This window comes from Heteronotia binoei, chromosome 5 (genome assembly GCF_032191835.1).
Source record: "Heteronotia binoei isolate CCM8104 ecotype False Entrance Well chromosome 5, APGP_CSIRO_Hbin_v1, whole genome shotgun sequence".
Classification (NCBI taxonomy): Eukaryota; Metazoa; Chordata; class Lepidosauria; order Squamata; family Gekkonidae; genus Heteronotia; species Heteronotia binoei.
The window spans coordinates 128956174-128979370 of record NC_083227.1 but is presented as its reverse complement, the minus strand read 5'-3'; the positions used below and the strand labels follow the sequence as shown (position 1 = coordinate 128979370).

Sequence of the window (23197 nt, the reverse complement as noted above, 5' to 3'; positions counted from 1 at the left end):
GCTGAAAAAAAGGTATAGTCCCGCACTTCAGGATTAAATTTCCTCCATATATCCTCCAAATTTTCTTGTTTGACCAATTCAAAAAAAAGACTTTGGCAATTTTCCTTCCTTATTATTTTTTTTTACCCCCAGACCTATCCAGTGTGTTCTTAATTGTTCCATTAAAGTCCCCCATTATCAAAACTTGGTCATAAGTCAGTTCATCGAATTGTTGTATAATGTCTTTTTAAAAAGCATCCTTTGCACCACTTGGTGCATACAGTCCCAATAACAACTTTTTTTTGCATTTAATATTATTTCTACCATTACAAATCTTCCTTCTTTATCTTTAAATGCTAATTTCGGCTCCAATTCTTGTTTAATATAGAAAATCACTCCCCTTTTCTTCTGTTCAGCCAATGAATAAAATTCTAGTCCCAGTTGTTTATTCCATAAAAATTTGTAATCCTTTTGTTTGATATGCACTTCTTGTAAACAAACTATATTACAAATTTGCTTTTTAATCCAATGAAATGTTGCCTTTCTTTTTTGTGGTGAATTTAGTCCATTTACATTCCAAGATAATAATTTGTAATCCATCATGGTGCAAATTCTTTATGTTCTTCATAAAACCTATGTAGTTCCTATGTACTTGTAATTGTAATCCTTTTTCCTTGCAGCTCAAAGCTCAGACCTTCAGGTATTATCCATCTATACCTCATTTCATTGTCACGTAGTTTTTCTGTCAATTTTTTGTATGCTTTTCTGTCATTTATCACCTGTCTTGGCAATTCTTTCACGATTCTTACTCTGCTGCCTCCCACTATCAATGTCTTTTCAAAATTTTTATTCAAGATTTTTCCCACCATTTCTTTTGTCATATATCTTATAACCACATCTCTTGGTAGATTATTTTTCTTGGCATATAGTGAGTTCACTCTATACATATAGTCATACGTCCTTCTAGTTCCTTCAGGATCTTCCTCCAAAAATTCTGCAATTATTCTTATTATATATCCTTTCAAATAAGTCTCTTCATCCTCAGGTACTCCTCTCAGACGTCTCTGGGTTTCTATCAATTTGCAGTCATGAATTGCCACCTTTTCTTGCATTTTTAGCAAGGTGGAATCATGTACTTTCACGCTCTCTTCCACCTCTTGCACCTCTTATAATTGTCACCTCTGTCAGCTTCACCAATTTTTAATGTCCCGAACACTTTAAAAACTTAGTTTAAATTTTAACCTCCTAGCAATGGCCGCCGATGTTTTTCTATGATATTATAGTCCTAGAGTAGGCTAGCTGCTTCAATGATTTCCCTTTTCCATCTGACACTTCCTGCTTTTCTTGCCACCAAATCCCGTTTTCACTGGTAAAAAGATCTCACGATGTTTGACGTATTTCCTGTGTTGACTTTGAGAGCTGCAAATCTGTGACAATGGGGCTTTTTCACCAAAACCGCAAGTAGACAAAACAATAAATTCCTTTCCACTTTTTAGCACTGTCCTTTAAATTTACAAAATTCAAATTTCCCCCTTCTCCCCTTCTTCTTTCAAGCTGTCTGAATCTCTATTTCCCACCTTCTGATTTTATTTTGTTTAACTTTAAATAGTCCTGGAATGAAGATAGTCATCAGTACCTTTTTCTGCAGTTATCCAGATCCAACACCGGTCTTGTATAGCTTTCGATGTTTAGCAGTCTCAAAGAAGGTTAGGATCCTGTTGAGCTTATGTCAAATAAATGACTCTGGAAACTTCTGCAGATGATGAATATGCAACTCGTCTTCGGAGACCCCTCAAAGGAGCCCCCCCCCCCAGGACTCCCTTTTAGCCAAGGTAAATCTCCTCAGAGTTTCCTGTGCATATCTTGAGACTGATCTCTGACTGAGAAAAGTAGGCAGTAGGCATTAAATTGCCCTCCACTACCCTGAACAGAAGCCCCAGCCTGCTCCCCTTCTGAGAAGCAATTCAGCTCGGCATTTTCCAACCCCAGAAGTCAAGTCAAAAGCTCTGTCTTGGCAGCCAAGGTTCTGTTCATCAGGGGGAGGGGAGGGAGTGGAACTTGTAGCAAATAGGTTCTTTACGAGATAGCAGCTGGGTCACAGTTACTCATTGCCCAGTAATATGCAGCCACTTTGGAAGGGGCCACATTACAACCCTGCAGCCATAATGTGCATCTGTGATGATCTACAGCAGTCAGAAGGTTCCAAAGGGAACCATACGCTGCAAGCAACCTACGATAGATATTTTGTCATGCCCATTCATATGCTGAAGTCTGTTACAGGACAAGCCCCAAACAAACACAGAGAATGATCCAAACATCACAAATCCACTGACTTCCACATTGTGGTGCTCAACATAGAAACTGTGAAGCACTCACAAATTCATGATGTGGTTGGGGCTGATCATGAGGCAGGCTTGTATATAGCTACTCATTCTGGGTGACTAAGCAGGGAAGCTTATCAAAGCTTTAGTTTTCATTGTCCTTTTAGGCAACAGATAACTAATACAGATAGTTTAAGCAGTCAGAGGAGTGTAAATGTTCCATGACCTAATCAATTCACAATAGTTTTTTTTTTTTTTTGCAAGGCTGACATGAAATGTTTTTAAGTCAGCAGTAGCTGTCATGAGATGAGATTCTGTTGTAGAATGAAAACATGAGTGAGTGTATGTGAGTAGTTTTTCTGAGAATTGATAATACAAGCCCCTGTAGGTACAATCACTGAGTTGCATCCCAGTGGTTAAGATGGCCTCATTCAAAGAAAGCACCAATGATAGCTTCTGAGCAGCCTTCTGGGTAGTCTTATCAGACTGCGCTATTTATACACTCAGAAGTGGAAGTCAACAGTCTGGCCAAATTCCTATTCAAACACACTCAGTGTCTAATGACTGCTTTGTTGTTCAGCTGAGGGCCATTTCAGACATTAATTGCCATAGTTAACTGCCATACATAGGGCAGGGGCAGGCATATTGCAACCCCTGAGCCACTGCATGTCAGAACTAACATGAGACACAATTTTTTCAAATAATTCCCCAAATTCTGTTTTCTTCCACCTTTTGGGGGCATGGGTGGAAATTGGGCAATTATGCTGAGAACTGTGTGAATTTAGTTCAGAGCTTTAGCTATCTTTATATATGCAACAGAGGCCATGTGTGATTCTGAGACCAAGCCCATGGCATATAGGATACTACTGAAGTGGTCAACATCTCAACAGCTTGTGAAATGGTATCTATAATAAAATTCTGACCCTGCTGTGCAACAAAGCCTCGATTACTAAGATCTGGATATTTCCCCTTTGTTCTTTTACAAATACCCATATGAAGTATACTTTTGGCATCTTTTTTGGAACTCATATTTACAATTGTAACATTGTCAATTTATTTTTGTTCCCTATGAAAGTACAGGTAAGCAATTAATACTTACGATTTATTTTATGCAACACCACAACAAGACATAATAGATGGCTTACTGTCCCCAGAGTTGGAAAGCAGTGAGCATGGATTCAGTACATAAAAAGAGGAAATTATAAAATGAGACACCCATCTTGGGAACAGTGTGTTGACTATTCTTCTTCCACAGTGCCATGTTCAAAGAGTGAAAATGTTCATCTCTAATGCACTAGAAATAAGATCTCTAGAATCCTAATCATTCCCGTCAAGTATTCTTTACCAGACTTGAAGATAAAATGAGTAGATGAAAGAAAACCATCACTTTAACCTGTTAGAGCCCTTAATGGGTTCATCTTCCATCAACTGTCAATGAGGTAAGGCCTCTTGCTCTTGACTATCAGTCAACATAACTAGAGAATATGCTACATGCTTCATTCAGAGGTAAGTCAAATTCAGAGCCATTTACTTCATCAGAACAGCTTAGGAGTTGCCAATATTATATAGTGCTAAGGAAAAATTACAGGAGAAATTACAGATGTTCACTACTTAAATCATTCTGTGTATTTTAAAAAATGGGTGGGGTTTCCATGAATTTTCTACATGGATGTGGTTTTGTACAAGTCTTTTCTCCTGCTGTCAGAATACTGTTCAATAATACTGAATTCTGAGGAGGGAAAATGGTCCCTTCTTGTGCAGAAAGTAACCAGAATAATGCTGTGTTTGGTAGACCTCTCTTTTGACAGCTGCCGGAGTAGCACTGTCCAATACACCCTGCTTCAGAGATACACACCCTGTACCTTTCCAATGGAGATTGTTTTGTGTTTGCAGCATCACAGCTCCCATCCTTTGCTCTTTCTTCAGAGACAAAGCTATACAGTGATTAGGACTTGGTTCTGGTCCAGCTGCCTTCCAGGCTTTTGCTGTTGAGAGTTGCTAGAAAACATCATTGTGCGTGCAGTTTTTTAAAAAACCCTCATCTGTTAAGTCTGGTGGATTAATCCTCTTTAACCACACAGTCCAAAAATACACCCAAAAATAAAGAATAAAATCTCCTAAATTCCAAATAGGCATCTTTGGAATCAGTAGTGCAAAGTAGTTTTGCTGATTTATTTTATCCTACTGCAGTCATAGATCTTTATCTTCAAGTCTTTCCTAAGATAGTAGACCTGCAAAGAACAGACATAATAATGGGCAGGGGGGGGGGGGGGAGAGAAAAGAAATCATGCGGCATTGAGTTATTCAGAGTTAGCTTGACAGCATTTCTCTATTTTACACTGAGGTTAGCTATGTCCAACTTCAGAGCAGTAACAAGAGCACAGTAGAAACTCACACAAGTTTTAAAAAGTGTAGCCTCACTTTTACAAGTAAGCCAAGAGAAGATTACGTGCTGGGAAGATGAACATACGCAGGGGTTAGGATAAAACATGCTCAGCTGACTAAAATTTTGTATGACATCAGGCACATCTGTTATTTCCCCCCAGCATACAGTCATTTGAATGAACTGCACATCCTTCTGAAGCTGTAAAGACATGCATCTTCTAGCTATTGCCCTGCATGCCTCTTAAAGACATGTATGTACAAAAGTGGACATCATTAAAATTGACAGTGGTTTCCACCTGCCATTATAACTTATATTTATGCTTTTGTATGCTTTAAGCATAGCTACCACTGTTTTAAAAAGGTAGTGCTTATCCATCTTTTATCATTACATTAATTCTAGTATTAATTCAATACCATCACAAGAGCAAGTGCTTCATAGCAAAACATCCCACACTTGCACTGAACCAAGTTCCTCATAGAAACCTAGATCCATATTGTGTGTGTATGTGAAAAAATAGCAACCCACCCTGCATTTTATTTATTTATTTATTTATTACTTTCCATTTATATCCCGCCCCCTTCGCAAGCGGACTCAGGGCGGCTTACAACATCATAAAAACAATCAATCCAATAAAACATATAAAACCATAATTTACATATATCACTTTAAAACCATTCTATAGCGCTATTTCAGTCCAGTATAGGCGGTATTGACTTCTCGACTATGATCACCAGCATTCTGTAGGATGTCCGGTGGCAGCCCTTTTTCAATCAAACCGCAAAAGCCTGTTTAAACAATTCGGTCTTACAGGCCCTGTGGAATGCAGACAAATCCCGCAGGGCCCTTATGGCTTCTGGGAGGGTGTTCCAAAGTTCTGGTGCTGCCACCAAAAAAGCCCTGGATCTCGTCATACACAGCCTGGCTTCTTTTGGGCCAGGGGCAGACAACAGATTTTTTGTCCCTGATCACAGTGCTCTCTGGGGGATATATGGGGAAAGGCGGTCCCGTAGATAGGCAGGTCCCTGACCATAGAGGGCTTTAAAGGTTAATACCAACACCTTGAAGCGAACTCGGAACACAACAGGCAACCAGTGCAGCTCTCTCAGCACTGGCTGAATGTGCTCCCATCGCGGCAGCCCCATTAACAGCCGTGCCGCAGCGTTCTGCACTAATTGTAGTCTCCGGGTTAGCGTCAAGGGTAGCCCCATGTAGAGAGCATTACAGTGATCTATTCTTGAGGTGACCGTAGCATGGATTACCGTCGCTAAGTCGTTGCGCTCCAGGTAAGGGGCCAGCTGCCGTGCTTGCCGAAGATGAAAAAAGGCAGATCTAACAGTGGCTGCTACCTGGGCCTCCATTGTAAGGGAGGACTCAAGAAGCACGCCTAAGCTCTTGACCTTAGGGACCGGTATCAGTGGTACCCCGTCAAGGGCCGGCAGCTGGATCTCTCTCCCCGGACCGCCTCGACCCAGGTAGAGAACCTCCGTCTTCGTCGGATTCAATTTCAGCCGACTCAGTCTGAGCCAAGAAGCCACGGCTTGTAATGCCAGGTCTAGATTTTCCAGGGTACAGTCAGACTGGCCACCCATCAATAGATAGAGCTGGGTGTCATCCGCATATTGATGGCAACCCAGTCCGTACTTCCTGACAATCTGGGCAAGAGGGCGCATATAGATATTAAATAGCATCGGGGATAGGACCGCTCCCTGCGGCACCCCACAACTAAGAGAGTGCCTCTGGGATGCTTCCTCCCCTATCACCACCCTTTGTCCCCGATCTTGGAGAAAGGAGGTCAGCCACTGTAAGGCAGATCCCTGAATCCCCACATCGGCAAGGCGGCTAGTCAGTAGCTGATGGTCAACCGTGTCAAAAGCGGCTGACAGATCTAATAACAACAGCACTGCAGAGCCGCCCTGATCCAGATGTCGCATAAGGTCATCTATGAGAGCGACCAGAACTGTCTCCGTCCCATGACCTGGCATTTGTATTGCCTTGTATCTAGACAAGCATTGCCTTGTATCTAGACAACTAAGTTCCCTACTTTAGATTTCTGTGGGTTCTTTCAAAAGCTTGGAAGTTGCTAGGATACCAATTCCAGTGATCCAACCAAGATACCAATATATTCACCAGCATTAGTATGGTAATACAGTTAACACAAAGATTCCCTGATATGTCAGAGGACTGATTCAAAGAGTTCCCCAAGAATGTGTACAGAATCATTAGTTTTCTTACAAGCAAATATATGACATATCCTATGTGATTGCTACCTTGCATGTAATATGTAGCTGGGTAGCTGTAGTAAGCCTTTCTATCTGCTGCTTCTTCAACCCAATTATCCACTTCTGAAGTGATTTTTCTGGTTTTAGAACACCTATCAAGTAAAGTTTGCAAGGAATATACAATTTGGTCCTGAAACTTACAAATAGTGTTCACCAAGTTTGTGGTTGCTTTGGGAGACAAAGAAAATGCCACACATCTATATAATGCCCAATCACACCAAACTTTCCATGCTGGGAAGTTCTTACTCAACATACATGAACTCATACCTCAGTGTTTTCCACCTTTCTTTTTCAGTTTGATTTTCTGGACTTTCGCTTTCATAGGAAGCCAGATACAAACCTGAAAAGGGGGAGGGGACAAGATTGGTTATGACACCATTAGGCCAAAGGGCACTCTAAACAAGGAACCAGAAATGATAATGCTACAATTTCATACATGTTTACTTGGTAACAAGTCCCACTGAGCCTAGAGGATGAGTTTTGAGTAAAAAACACAAACATGCACGACTACTGTTCAAGCTTGTTTCAAGCTAGCATTTTACCGAGGGATGTATTTTTAAAGTGAAGATTGAACTGGCAAATCTTTCTTTGAATTAAGAATCCAATATTAGATTCTGCTGGGCTGGCACAAGGGAAGCAGCAAGCTCCATTACTGTTGTGCTTATTCTAATGACAAGCTAATCCTGTAATGCCATATGTACAATGTAGAGATCAACAGCAGAGGGAAAGGGATATTTTGAGGGAAGACTGTGGAGGCAGATTAGGCTCGATTGCCTGTGACCTCTGGTGCTTTAGACTAAGCACTGTTGTACTGGCAAAATTACTTTAGCAACAGGAGAGGAAGAGGTTTCAAGCAGCAAGAGAGGCAGAACCAGAAGTCCACCAGCTCTGCCTCATATAGGAGATTTCTACAATTTAAGCAAAGGCCCTAGGCCACAACAGCAGGGAAAGCCCCCCCACCCGCCCATTTTTCAGACCACATAATTTTTTCCCCTTAGGAATTCTCCATTATTAGGCATAACAAGGCAGCCAAAACAAATGTTCCTAATGTAATCTGCCTTTATTTTGAGATTTCATATTGAATCAAAAAGCACATGAAGAAACAAGAGTATATGTGGAGGAAGCAGGCTTCTAATCGCAAAGCTACTGTGGACACAGATGCCCATCAAATATGTAACTACATCCAGATTTTAATGCTCATTCAAGCTTAACTAAATTGGATGGGTGATATATATATATATATGATGTGCACACCCCTTTGGGGATCATTCATTGCTGTGCATGATCTATATATATATATGATGTGCACACCCCTTTGGGGATCATTCATTGCTGTGCATGATCTAGGGCCTGACTGAGTCCCACTTGTATACTGTCACAGCCTGGTAAAGAATGCTCATCATGATGATTTACTTATGGTGTACATGCTTTTTCAGGGAAAGAAGCAAAATCAGATGTAAAGAAATCTCAAGGTGAGAAAAAGATCTGGGACCACCTGGAGAGCAGGAAGAGATTGCTTCCATTATCTACTCATAGCTGGAAGACAAAGGCCCATTTCACATGGGCTCTTTAACCTATTCTAGCCTATCCCAGAAGACTGAGCTGTGCCAGAGTTACTGTGTCCTTGTCCCCTTCTTATAAGAATTACTGTAAATGCTTTAGTTCCAGTTGGGTAGCTGTGTTGGTCTGAAGCCACAGAACAAGAAAAAGAAGAGAAAAGAAGAAGCTGGATTTATACCCTGCTCTTTACTACCCAAAGGAGTCTCAGAGCAGTTTACAATCTCCTTTTCCCTCCCCACAACAGACATCCTGTGAGGTAGGTGGGGCTGAGAGAGCTCTCCCAGAACTGCCCTTGTGCAGAGAACTTGTGGCTGACCCAAGGTCACATTGGCAGGTGTGTGTGGAGGAGTGGGGAATCAAATCCAGTTGTCCCAGATAAGAGTCTGCATACTTAACTACTACACCAAACTGGCTCTTATTCAAGTTATTCAAGGTATAAGCTTTTGTGTGCATGCACTTATTCACGTGCATGCAAGAAGTGTGCATGTACACGAAAGCGTATAGTTTGAATAAAACTTTGTTGGCCTTAAAGGTGCCGCTGGACTCAAACTTTGTAATTGCTTTAATTTTTTTTTACTTTTTTACAGTTGTTCCTTATGAGGACAAAGAGTAATTTTCTTTGCTGCACCATCACTTTGTGTGTGGCGAATGAAGTCCCCACTGTCTAATATGATTAATGTAGAAAAGGTTTAAAGGCTGATCTTTAAAAGTAAAAAAAGTTCAGAAACAAATCAAGAGTCAGCCAGCCATATGGTCACGTGCAGGCCAACAAATTCAGCCCTTATCTTTGACATGCCAATGATGGGATGTGACTGAATTAACCCATTATGAAATGGCAGGGATTATAACTTGTTAGTTTGGATCAAGAGGAAGAGAGGCAGACAGGAATTCATCTGCAAATAGGAATGATAAATTGCTTGATGAAAAAGCTACTCGGAAAGCTTTCCACCCCCCTCCAAGCATATTTTGAAAGGTAAATATCCCTCTGCTGGGAGTAGAGCTCTGCTTTCCTTGCCTGCAGCCATCAAAAACTGCACTGGGGAAAGATGGCCTTGTTGACTTTTGGGGAATAGTAGCTCAGCTCAGAACGCTTTCAGCTAGAGCATGACTGACATTCATGACAGCATCTCATGGTAAAGCTACAAGGCCTATTCCTTTGTGGATACCATAGAGATGATTTGCTACAAGCAAGATGCCTTGTTGAAAAGTTATGGGGAAAGATAAAGGCCCAGAGAATCATTCTTAACAGCAGTCTGTACACAATAGATCTGTACACAATAGGAAGACAGATTCTAAAAATCACATTTTATCAAGCGTGATTGTCAAGTCAGCTGGATTCAATAACGAGTCCTTGGTTGAAAACAAGCTTCTAGTTTATTGAAAGCAGAAAAGTAGACCATGATAACAATTGAAGGACTAAGGTACCAAACATGAACCAAGCATTTTTAAGGTGTAGATCAAAGGATTCCTACGGGCGGGGTACACTAAACAACAGGTTTTCACACTAGGATGTTAATCTCTCATTCTCACACCAAAGCCGCGGCGCTCTGTACTCCCACAGCCCTTTTGGTCTGAGAAGGCTCCAACATCTCATTCCCACATCAGCATTTCAAAGTAAACTACCCAACAAAGGCATAGCTAGGAGGAGGGGGGGGGGAAGGAGAGTTAGCTAGCAGCATTCGGTGTTCAGTATGGACCCAGAATCCCTTGCTTCTGAACCAGAGTTAGAAAATATATTCCCAAAAATACAGCAGACTTGACATACTGCCCCCCCTAAGCCCCCCCTACGGTGCGGGCTCGAGGTTGTTCTTGATCATGCTTTCGTGCTTTGAAGCCTGGGGGGGCTCTGCACTCCCCCGACCCGAGAGGGGCGTTGATTCCGTTTGATGCCAATTGGTCGAGGTTGGGCTTCGACGCAGCAGGCTGCAATGAAACACAGGGTGAACTTTACCAAGGGCCGGAGGCAAATCTAACTCCACAGTTACTGGGTTAATCACTCGTTTGATCTTGAAAGGCCCTATGAACTTAAAGGCCAACTTTCTGGATGGTTGGGAGAGAGGTAGATTTTTCGTTGACAGGTACACTGAGTCCCCAACCTTTAGTTCCCAGACTGGCACATGAGACTTATCATATTGCTTCTTGTAAGCCTCCTTTGCTGCTTTTAAGTTCTCCTGGATGGAGGGCCAGTATTGGCTAGGTCCTTGCCACCATTGCTCAAACGCAGAACCCGTTTCTGGGCTCTCCCCCCCCGGCAGCAGCGGGATTGGCTTTCCCTCATATCCCAACACCGTGGCGAAGGGGGAGGCTTTGGTGGAACTGTGGGCGCTGTTGTTGTAGGCGTACTCTGCAAACGGGAGGAGGTCTACCCAGTCTGCCTGGCGTTGGCCCACAAAGCATCGTAAATACTGTTCTAGCACCCCGTTCACTCTCTCCGTCTGTCCATCTGTCTGGGGGTGGTATGCTGAACTTAACCCCTGCTCCATCCCTAATAGTTTGCAGAACTCCCGCCAGAAGGTGGCAACGAACTGAGGCCCCCTGTCACTAATTACTTTGTCTGGGATTGTATGGTGTTTGGCCACGTGATCGAAGAATAGGATGGCCAGCTTCCTGGCTGTGGGTAGTTGGGCACAGGGAATGAAATGGGCTTGCTTGGAAAACGTGTCCACTACCACCAAAATGACCGTTTTCCCCCGTGAAGAGGGGAGCTCTACTATAAAATCCATCGACACAATGGCCCAGGGGCGTTTGGCTGTTTCTAGCGGCTGCAGGAGACCGGGGGGCTTCCCCCCTCTCTTCTTCGCCATTATGCACACTGGGCAGCTGGTCGCGAATTCCGACACGTCCCTTCGGAGGGACGGCCACCAGAACTGCCGGTTTACTAGGTGCAGCGTCTTTACATAGCCAAAGTGGCCCGCCAATTTAGATGAGTGGCAAAGCTGCAAGATTTCTTTTCTCAGATTCATCGGGATGTACAGTTTCTCCCCTTTATACCACAGTCCATCCTTCCCCTTCTGCACCCCCTCAGGCCGCCCGCCTCCCTCCCTCTCGGCCTCTAGAGCGATGCGTTCCCGACTGATTCCGTCCAGCTCCCTCCTCTTTTGCGAGCGGGTGGTGACCATGGCTGCCACTTGCGTGGGGGAAATTAAGGAGTCGACCACCTCTTCCCTCTGACTTTCGTGCTGCGGGAGCCTGGACAGGGCATCAGCCAAGAAGTTACGTGTCCCCGGGATGTGTTTCAGAATGAAATCGAACTTGGAAAAGAACCCCGCCCATCTGATCTGTTTCTCACTGAGCTTTCTTTTCCCCGTGAGTGCCTCCAGGTTTTTGTGATCCGTCCATATTTCAAATGGCACTCTAGCCCCCTCCAGCCACGATCTCCATGTCTTTAGCGCAAACATGACTGCGAAGGCTTCCTTGTCCCACACTGACCAGTTCCTCTGCTCATCTGAGAATTTCCTTGAGATGTAGGCACAGGGTCGCAATTTCCCCTCCCCATCCCTCTGCATGAGAATGGCTCCTACGGCGACATCGGAGGCGTCGCACTGGACCACGAAGCCCTTGAGCTCGTCTGGGTGACTCAGGACTGGCTCGCTAGTGAACAGTTGCTTGAGCCGGTCGAAAGCCGCCTGGCAAGCGGGTGTCCAGTTAAGCTTCGACCCCGGTCGCTTTGCGTCTTCCCCCTTCCCCTTTGTTTTGAGGAGGTCCGTCAGGGGCAGGGCGATTTGAGCGAACCCCTCAATGAATCCTCTGTAAAAATTGGAGAATCCGATGAAAGATTGGAGCTGTCTACGTGTCCTCGGGGGGGCCCATTCTACGACTGCCTGCACCTTCGCGGGATCCATGGCTAGTCCATCTTTGGACACCCGGAACCCGAGGTAGTCTAATTCGGTGCGGTGAAACTCGCATTTAGACAGCTTGGCATACAGTTGGTGCTCCAGCAGGGTGGTTAGCACCTCCCTCACTAGTTTTACATGGGACTGTTCGTCCTGGGAATAAATAATGATGTCATCCAGGTACACCACCACCCCTTTGTACAGAAATTTTCTCAGTACATCATTTATAAAATTCATGAATACCCCAGGCGCCCCCTGCAGCCCGAATGGCATGACTAGGTACTCAAATTGTCCCATCGGGGTGTTGAACGCCGTTTTCCACTCATCCCCCTCTTTGATGCGCACTCGGAAGTACGCGTCTCTCAGATCAAGCTTTGTAAAGATCTTCCCCCCCGCCACCGTGCTCAGCAAGTCTTTAATGAGGGGGATGGGGTAAGCGTTGGACATGGAAATCGCGTTTATCCCGCGAAAATCAGTGCAAAGTCTAAGCGTATTGTCCTTCTTCTTTCTAAACAGCACCGGGGCCGCGTGGGGCGCCGTGGCGGGCCTGATGAAACCCCTCTCCAGGTTCAGGTCTAGGAACTTGCGCAGCTCCTTCTTCTCAGCCCACCCCATTTGGTAAAGTTTGGCTCGGGGGAGGGTTTCCCCGGGGATCAGTTCTATGGCACAGTCCGTGTTCCGGTGGGGGGGTAGTTGGTTGGCTTCCCACTCACTAAACACTTCCATGAGGTTCTGATATACACTCGGGACCTGGTGCACCTCCTCTACCAGGACGCACGCCCTCTCTCGGGTGGCGGGCGCCCGCGGTCCCCACGCCGTGTCCCACGAGTGCCCGCTGCAATCAGGGTCGGGGAACCGGATGGTTTGTGCTTTCCAGCGGATAAGGGGCTCGTGTTTCTCCAACCATCCCACTCCCAACACCACGGGGTAGCCACAAGCCGGGGCGATGACAAACGTTTCCCTGTCCCAATGGCTCTCAATCCCCAGGGGGCATGGTTCTGTTTCCTGCGTGCAGGGCTCCCCCCCCATCACCGACTCGTCCATTTGTGCAAACCGCATGGGGTGGGGAAGTTGCAACCGCTCTAGTCCCAGGGCCTCCACCACCTTGGGGGAAATTAGTTCCCGGTTGCACCCCGAGTCTATGAGGGCGCGGATCTGTAGGAACCTTTTCAGTTTTGGGTTTAGCAGCTTCACCATTACAAAGTACAGTCTTCCCGTGGTTTTTACCGTTAATGGTGCCTCCTCCCGATCGACCTGCTGGCTGGCACCGTTCAAAGCAGGTCGGCGCCGTTTCCCGCCGGCTCCTCCTCCCACGCGAGGTCAGCTAACTCTGCGGAGAGACGGACTTCTTCCTCCTGCAACTCCTCTTGCACCATCAGAGTGCTGCTTTTCGCCGCGTCCTTAGGGCGGCCCGTGGTTTTCTTCGGACCCGGGGTGCCTTGCCTGTTCAGCCCCGGCGTCGGGGCGGCTCCTGCGGGCGGCTGGGGGCAGTTGGAGGCGAGGTGGTTGGGGTCGCCGCAACGGAAGCAGCGGCGGGGCCCTGCCGGGGTGGCCGCTGGCGGCTTCTTGGTTTTGGGAGGCTCGACCTTTCCGGGTGGGGTTTTGGGTGCGCTTCTTCCGGCAGTCAGTGCTTGCCGCAGCATTGCCACCCGCTTCAGGTTGGTCTCCACCTCTCCCGCGAGCTGGATCCACCCCACTAGCGTGTCTGGGTGGGCCTGGGTTAGCGCCCGGTCCAGGATGCTGGGGTTCAGCCCGTTGGTGAAGTGTTCAATCTTCATTACTTCGTTCCAATTCCGGGCCCGGGCGGCGTTAGCCTGGAAATCCGCCGCATACTCCCGGATGGATCGGGCCCCTTGCTTCATATTTCGTAGTGCCGAAAGCGCCCTGGCCTCTTGCAGGGGGTCCTCGTATTGGGTCAGTAGAGCTTGCACGAACGTGTTCACGAAGTGCAGGATCGGGCTGTTGGTCTCACACAGGCTCACATACCACTTCTTGGCGGCCCCCCGCAACTTCGAGCCCAAATAGTCCACTCGGCTCACTTCATCGGGGAACAGATCTCCCCAATAGTACATGTAACTATTCGCTTGGATTGCAAAATAGTTCACTTCCTCCGGATCCCCGTCGAATGTTGCATCCAGCTCCCGGCTCCCCCCAAGGTCTCGCTGTCTGACCGGGGCGGGGGCCGCCGGCGCTTGGGGCGCCGCCGGCGCCTGGGTGGTCGCCACAGCGGCGGGTGGGGGTTGGCTCGGTCGGCCGCGTGGCCCCCCTGGCCCCGGCTGCTGTTGGCGAGTCCCGGTTACTCCCAACGCTCTCCCCAGTTGGGCGGTCAGGGTCTGTAGTTGGTCCTTGAGGTCTCTCACTGCCCCGTCGACCTCACGGCGCACCATTGACCGGAACATCTGGAAGTCCTCGTCGTGCGGGTCCTTGGGTTTCAGCCCCCCTTCGTCCTCCTCCCCGCACTCTGCGCTTTCGCTCCCGCCGCCCGGGACTTGGGTCGCGGTCGCCTCGGCTCCTTCCTCCGGCTCTCCCGGGTTGGTAGCCGTGGCTTCGGCCAGTTGAACCCGCTTGGTGTGGCGGGTCATGATCGCCTCTCGGCGGATCGGTGCCTGGTCCATCAACGTGGTCGAGGTCCTCGGCTGGTATTGCCGGGGGGTGACCACCAACTGGAACTGGAGAGGGGAAGCCGCGGTCCTTCTGGCAGTGTGGATGTGCCAGGGTGTCTCGGCCCCCTCCGCTCTGGCTGGGAATTCCCCGTTGTCCGGAGGCTGATCGGACATTGCCTTTTCAGTTGCCGGAACGGTTGAACTCCGATAAAGGGAGTCCTTCAAAATGTCAAGTCAGCTGGATTCAATAACGAGTCCTTGGTTGAAAACAAGCTTCTAGTTTATTGAAAGCAGAAAAGTAGACCATGATAACAATTGAAGGACTAAGGTACCAAACATGAACCAAGCATTTTTAAGGTGTAGATCAAAGGATTCCTACGGGCGGGGTACACTAAACAACAGGTTTTCACACTAGGATGTTAATCTCTCATTCTCACACCAAAGCCGCGGCGCTCTGTACTCCCACAGCCCTTTTGGTCTGAGAAGGCTCCAACATCTCATTCCCACATCAGCATTTCAAAGTAAACTACCCAACAAAGGCATAGCTAGGAGGAGGGGGGGGGGGAAGGAGAGTTAGCTAGCAGCATTCGGTGTTCAGTATGGACCCAGAATCCCTTGCTTCTGAACCAGAGTTAGAAAATATATTCCCAAAAATACAGCAGACTTGACAGTGATGGTACAACATTAATATGTGCCACTGCTAAAAAATAAACTAGATTGCTAAAAATAAACTGAAATTCCTTACCATCCTCAGTAAAGATGGGTGCTGTATGTAAATAGTGGATGATATTATCATCTCGTTCAAATGGACATTCTACTTGTTTCCATGTTATAAATTCTCCTACTTGTTTAGCCAGTTCCAGGAATTTCTGTAAAGGAATTTAAAATAGCTGGGTACAGAGACAATGTATATTATTAAATTCCACCCCCCCCCCAAGGTTCATATAAAATCATGGGTGTGTGCTTGCTGCATGGAGCTCTCAGCTCCCTTTGAGGCTAGGGCAACTGACCTGGAGAAACTGGGGGGGGGGGGGGGAGAGAGTTAGTTATTTAGTCTGTGGAACAAGACTTGCAGGGACTCCCCAGAACAGTCCCATTCCTGTGATGATGCCTGTTGTGGAGAGTGTCTCAAGGGCGGAGGGCATCACTCTGAGGAGGAGGGAGGTGATCCTTTAGAAGGGACACCTTCCTCGGGTGATGGACCAATACCCTCTTGTACCAAGGATATCTGTCTGGGGTTGGGGGAGGTGGGCTTTTGGTAGTGAGTGATTCAATCATTAGGAATACAGAGAATGGGGGTCTGTGACAGGCCTCTTGGTCACATCATTGTGACTTAACTGCCTGGTGCAAAGGTTGCAGACATCACATGCCCTCTAGATAGGATAATAGTGCTAGAGAGGAATCAATGACATTGACACCAATTATATTGGGAAATGTAGTCATGTGGTCCTGGAGGAACCACAATGGGCTCAATGGTACCTGTCAGCTCCTTTCCTGGTTCCCACCAAGATGGGACTATTTAAGTTTTGATGTTTCTGGTAATGCAGATAATGGCTCTATGTAAAGTATTTACCTGTACAGAAAGCAGAGTGTTATTCTAGTGGGACTTGATTCTGATTAAGCATGATTGGGTTGCACTAAAATTCTGAATTGCAACTTTTATTGAAGTTTTTTTAGAGATCAGGAAGACATGGGGGAAATTGGAGGGAGACACAAGTCAAAATGCGGCTGTGCAGCAACTGATAGGAAATCAATCGGCTGAACCAGGGAAAGCAGAAACCTGAGAGTGGAGCGACTGCTACTGCGAAAAAAGTCTTAGTAAGGTGTCTAATATATGAATACATCTTTAAATTTAAAATACAACTGTTTAGGTTTTGATGTGTACATCATAAGTTTTACCTTCCTAAATGCTATATCGTTTTTTTAAAAAAATGTATAAACTACACCACTAATATACTTATAAGTAAAAGTATAAGGCATATATCCTCATATCATATTTTCCTGTATCTTCCTTATCTCCTCACTGAGGACCAATTCACACAAGAGCTGGAGAACAAGCTTTCTTGGTTGTAGCAGCTAGTGGTTCTGGCAGGCACACCAACCTGACATTCCCATCCCTGGTCTTTCTGCACTGCTGTCATCACTGTTCACCTATTCAAATTACTCAGCAGTGCCTGACTTGGAGCAATAGAGGGAGAGAACAAGGGAGCTTCTGTGAATTCTGCCACTTCCTTGTCCATCTTCTCTGCTGTCAGAAGAAGCCAGATACTGCCAAAGAAGATAAGCAATGGTGATGGCAGTGGCAGAATTCTGAAGCTGTATCAGTGCTCCAAAGCTGGCTATAGTAACTGTCAGAGCTGGGAGCTTTCAGAGTCTTTACATGGAGGATGCTCATAGGCTCCTGTAAGAACCAACCCTTAATCTCTATAAAATTAATGTTATACCTTCAAACTGTACCTTTAATTATTTCTGGCAGGGCATTTGCTACCTAACCAACAGGATACAGGGGCAATGTTCAAATAAGAAACTCTGGATGGTGTCCAAAAGAACCCCATGCATGACTGGCACAAGGGAGGCTGGCAATTTTCTCCCCTTTTGTGCCGCGTTGAATTCTGCCTGCTCCAGAGAGTCCATAATTTTCAGGAGCTGGCTTCAGTGGCAGGAAGAGTGACCATAAATTCATTTATATTGTTCCACACATGGTCTTGGGAGGCTAAAAAGTCTTTTCTGCTGATACAGGTGATGAAAAGGTATGTTGGTATTTGACTTTTGAAGCAATAGCATCTCTTTGGGAGGGCTGCAGGCTTTGTTAACCAAACTGAAATGCAAACACTGGAACTCAAGGGGAGCAAATACTTCACTTTGCTTACTTCAAAGTTGACATGTCCATTTGGAAGGCGGTTAGCGCATCCTTCATTCAAAAAATAAATGTCTTTGATCAGCAGGCTGAAGAACGGGATCACAATCTGTGAAGAGAATGACATAACTATTATCTTTGCAGTTCTGTTCTTTCTGCATGAAAGAGTAACCCATTCACAAGAAGAAAAGAGAGATTAACTTTCAGCACAATACCCTAATGAAGCAGTACTCATTCTGGCTAGGCCTAGAAGTGACAGGATACAAAGGATAACTTTAAAAACCCACAGAATAACAGCAGCACATTGAACAGATTTTCTCGGCATAGCTTGGCAAAATAATTAAGTATATTCTGAAGTTTTTGTTGATTAACCTATTAATATTTTAGTAGCATTAATTTTTAAGCAAAGATAAGATCTTTTTTGCAACAGGGACATTTTATAAGCAAACTGATTTAACTTTCCCACAGACCACAGAAAGATATGAAAGAGCCAAAGAACACAATGACATTGTGGGATGCTACAGACATGGCTAAGTGAACATTAACAATTAAACTTGAACAAGCAACATATGGCATAATCAGCCCTTGTGGCTTAACATGGCAAAAGCTCCAATAGAGAGCAGAAATTCCAATGAAGTAAATGGAAGGGGATGATTTATGTTGCAGAGCTGATATCTAGGCAGTGGGTTGTTTTACTGAAAGTATGGTGTACACTCTAGAGACATCCAGTGAAATCAATACAGATTTACACTGAGGCTGCACAATGATAAATCATGGTTTGATTAAACTCTAGTTTGCTAAAGAGTATTAGTTGGCAGTGACATCTTCATGCAGAGTGCCTGATAAACTGGGGATTATTAGTCAGCATGAAACTGGGATTTCAAACTAGGGTTTGTTTACCATGGTTTTTACTAACTGTCATGTCTCACAATAATTCACAAACCACAGCATGTTAAGTAGTAGCAGTCTTGTTCTCATGGTTGCCTGGCTAGAGCTGACAGTATAGGAAGGATGCCTTCTGAGAGGCAGAGAGGGGGTGAGAAATAGATGGACAGAATCAAATGTCTCATTTGCATTTGGTAGAGTAAGTGTTGCTTGTTGCATTTATTATTGTACTGATCAAACTACTTCTAGCAGCTTTGTGACCATGTCATAAATGTGGTCTTAGCTGAGAACTGGGTATGCGATGAAACAATTACATAGCCACCAAATACATGCCAAACTACATAGCTCAGTTCAAACCAGAATCAGTCCTACAAAGGCTTGAGGTGAAAGTGAGTTTTTTTAGACAGCAGAATATGAAAGCTGGCATTTTAAGAACTTAACTCAGTCACACAACCATTTTTTTTTCAAGAAAGCACCTGTGCAACGCTGCTATAATCACACAACACTATCAGGAGGCAGGTACCATCTTAGAAGAGGCAGCCCTTTAAGTGAGAGTGAGGAAGAAAAGGTAGTGCCTCTCTTAAGACAGTACCCGCCCCTGATAGCATTGTGTGGTTATAGCAGTATTGCACAGGTGCCATCTTGAAAGAATTGGTTCTGTGTGACTGGGTGGACTTGGACCCTGATGACACTGTGTGATGATGTAATGTAATGACTTATTTTCAAGATGATGGGACTGACCTTTGGCATCTGCCGTTACCCTTCTATGAAGCTTTTGTAAAAAAGAATACTATTACTTCAGCTTTGCAGGTAGAAAGACTAGGTATTTGGGTGGCATTGAAGAGGCAGCACAGGAAGACACAAAGGATGTAAGGATTTGGTGTTTCTGCATCGGGCAAGGTTGGCAAGCATTTTAAATTACACACAGAAGTAGGTTTTGGAGATTGCATATGTCTGTTATTACCTTCCTACTGTACTGATTCAATACACTCTAGTAAGTTACTGGATGGGGTTTGGCTGTAGGCACTAAGCATTAGCTTGTTATCAGGCTTCTCCCTTTATTTTCCCTTCTTTATCCACATCTGAGAAGGAGGTTCCTGGTTTTTCCCCCTAGGCAGAGGGAGGATTGGATTGTAAAATGCAAGGGAGTTGAAAGGCCACAACACCAGCATATGGACAGAACTTTCCTCCTTCGAAAAGGAGTGCACAAGACCAAGTTGTCCTTGGGAGAAGAAAACATCTGCCACAAATGCTGGACTGAGTGAAAGAAAATGTTTAAATAGACTGAGCAACATGTTCCACATGCCTTGTTTTTTCAGCTAATTTCAACTTTTCCAGGAAGAAATCCACTCCTTTCTCTGATTCACACTCAACTTTTCTCAAACAACCTTCAAGCTATAACTCCTCAGATGGTTCTGTTCTCTTACCACTTCTCTATGGTATCTTGTTTCCTTATTTAGATATCTCTCTCCCGCTCCCCCCATGTTAGCCTTCTGGTTTGGCTTCTGGTTGAACTGCAGTTAAACCAGATTTCTGTGTTGACTGGAGTTTGAATTCTGATGTGATACAAGAAGGGTGTACTTCAGAATGAGCTCGGTTTGTAAAAGAGAGTTATAGGTTTGTATCTAAATCACTGTGAACATGGAAGGAACATTTGCCAATTCCCCTTTCCCACTGCAACCCCCTGTCAGTCTCCAACAAATGCTCCTGAAGGTCAGGCAAGAAACAGCAATTTCTGCCTGTTCCCTTCTCATGCTGCACCCCACACTACACAGCTTATTATGCCATCTCAGGGATTCTTGTGACTGTTAGCAATATCTTTTGGGGAGGGCAGAGACTGCAATGAGAAGGAGGAATCTGATCCAGGAAATCTTTTTTAATTTTCTGGTTGCTGTAGAATGTTAGAAGACATCCAGACATATACTCCTATTGCCTGGAACATGCATTTTCAGGCCAAAAAACAAATACCAGAGAATTTTACAAATGGCTTCAAATCACTTCCTCCATACATTGAAATGCCTGTCTTCCCCCCTTGGTGCACTAAGAAGACCTGATTTACCGCTCCCTCAATGAAGCATCTAGAGCTATTCAGAGTTTAATACTCCCAACTGTAAAAATCATAGAATTTAACACTCTGAACTGTCAAAACCCTTCCTTCTGTTATCCATCCTAAATTTGTTAACTGCTGATTTGTAATTCTGGCACTTACTATCTTCTTTAACCAAAATACCTTTAATCAGAGTAAAAAAATGCCTTCCTGAATAAATCACAAGAACTGAATTTGCTTTCTTTCCACATAAATCATATACATCTGAATAAACGTATAATGTTGATTGCTGTGACATTCCCCCCCTTCTAGGCTTTCTTTTTTATCCTACTTTTAAAACTATATACATGCAGGAGTGTCAAACATGCAGTCCGAGGGATCGGATCAGGCCCCCAGAGGGCTCCTATCAGGCCCACGAGCAACTCAGACCGATTTCGCACTAGGCTTGTTCCTGGTGTAAACTGAGCCCTTTCGCTCCTGTGGCTTCTCTCTGTTTTCACACAAATTGCCCCGCTGCGAGCTGGCACACCGCTATTCTGTAGCAAGTGAGATCTTTTGGCAAACAGTTTCTGCTTGCTGTGGAAAAGTGGCACACCAACTAGCAGCTCCACGGCAGCTTATGTGAAAATAGAGAGAAGCCCCTGGGGCAAAAGGACTCTCTACCTGGAACAAGCCCTAGTACAAAATCAGTCTCACTGTCACCTGCTTCCTTCTCTCTTTCCTCCTTCTACATCACAGCTGGCTTTGCCGGGCTTGCTGTATCACACAGGAGCTACAGAGCAAAGCCCCTATTTTCTCCATTGGCTGACCAGCACATGAAGCAACTTAAGAACAAAAGCTTGCAATGCCCAGCTGTTTCATGTTTTCCTCTGAGTCTTAGGCTCAAAGCATTGACCATGAGATTTCTGTAATCAATGTCAATAAATCAAAAATAGGTTTGCAAATTACAGACACACAACTGAACAGCATACTCAAGATTGCTACAGCACAGGCATTTGTCTCCAGATTTTGATGCAATAATTCAGAGCAAGAGGTGTTAATTAAAATATTTAGAAGGTAAAGCTAGTCCCCTGTGCAAGCACCAGGTCATTACCAATAACCAACCCATGGAGTGATGTCACAACACATTTTCTTGGCAAACTTTTACGGGGTGGTTTGCCATTGCCTTCCCCAGTTATCTACACTTTACCCCCAGTAAGCTGGGTACTCATTTTACTGACCTCAGAAGGATGGAAGGCTGAGTCAACCTTGGGCTGGCTACCTGAACACAGCTTTCGATGGGATTGAACTCAGGTTGTAAGCAAACCTTGGATTGCAGTACAGCAACTTACCACTCTGCGCTTCAAGGCTGCTACAATACTGCAAGAGTGCTAATCTTTTAAGCATATTTTATTTTAAGTTTTTTTTAAAAAATCTTTAATTGTGTTTGTCTGTGTCATTTCCAAAGTTTATATCTCCGCTACCTGGCATTAGATTTTATGGCACACATGGCCTGGCCAGATCCAGCCTTCATAACTATGTCAGATCCAGCCTTCATAACTAATGATTTCGACACCCCTGATAAACAGTATGTTTTTAGCCTAGGCCAGAGCAAAGGTAGAAAAGGTCAGATAATTCAAGTTAGCCCAAAAATTCAACCCTCAAAGCAACAGAAGCCTATACATCCCAATGTAACTTCACTTGCCTTGTAGCTTACATGGCCCATCTATAGAAAGCTCCTGTTTACTATAAGAATCCTCCATTGAGCTGCCTTATGCCGATGCACCTGAACGGTGCATTCCAGTCTCTCCTACCAAAGCTATATTTTCTTTTAATGTGAGAATGACCGTGTCAAATATATCCTCTGGTCTTTCTATAAATGAACTGAACCCTGTCTTGTTAAGTACTTGTTAAGTACATGCCAGAGTACATAGTTTTGAGGAAAGGTAAGGCTCTGGGAAAGGATGACGATAATGTAGCCATTTGCTTTGTCAATAGGTCTTCTCAAATTTATGATAGTTGGACTCTAAACAACCAGCTGAGCGACCAAACACACACAAAAAAACCAGGAAGTCATTTGTATTCTTGAAAATGCACAACAGTGAGAAGATAGATTCAGATTCAGGTGGGTAGCCGTATTTGTCTGAAGCAATAGAACAAAATTGGAGTCTAGCGGCACCTTTAAGACCAACAGATTTTAATTCTGGGTATAAGATTTTGCGTGCATCCACATTTCATCAGCTGAATGAAATTTTGCTGAACTTAAAGGTGCTGTTGAACTCAAACTTTATTCTTCCAACAGTGAGAATGTACATGATAAAAAGGATGATGATAAAAGGTACATGATAAAGGTACATGATAAAAAGGATAAAAACGGCATCTGGATCGGGGCGGCTCGGCGGTGCTGATGTTGTTAGACCTGTCGGCTGCGTTCGACACGGTCGACCATTGGCTGCTGAAGGGTTGCC

General features: G+C 44.9%; 1 protein-coding gene across 1 annotated transcript in view; it reads right to left on the bottom strand.

Annotated features, from left to right (window-relative positions):
- Positions 1-3388: 3388 nt before the first annotated feature.
- RASGEF1C (RasGEF domain family member 1C) overlaps positions 3389-23197 on the bottom strand; it is a 161576-nt gene continuing 141767 nt past the window's right edge. The window contains exons 11-14 of the mRNA XM_060240381.1: positions 17832-17927; positions 15707-15830; positions 7233-7305; positions 3389-4531 (exon numbers count right to left, since the gene is read on the bottom strand). Of these exons, the coding sequence (XP_060096364.1) occupies positions 4507-4531; positions 7233-7305; positions 15707-15830; positions 17832-17927 (318 nt within the window). The 3' untranslated portion in view covers positions 3389-4506. The remainder of the gene's footprint in view (positions 4532-7232; positions 7306-15706; positions 15831-17831; positions 17928-23197) is intronic.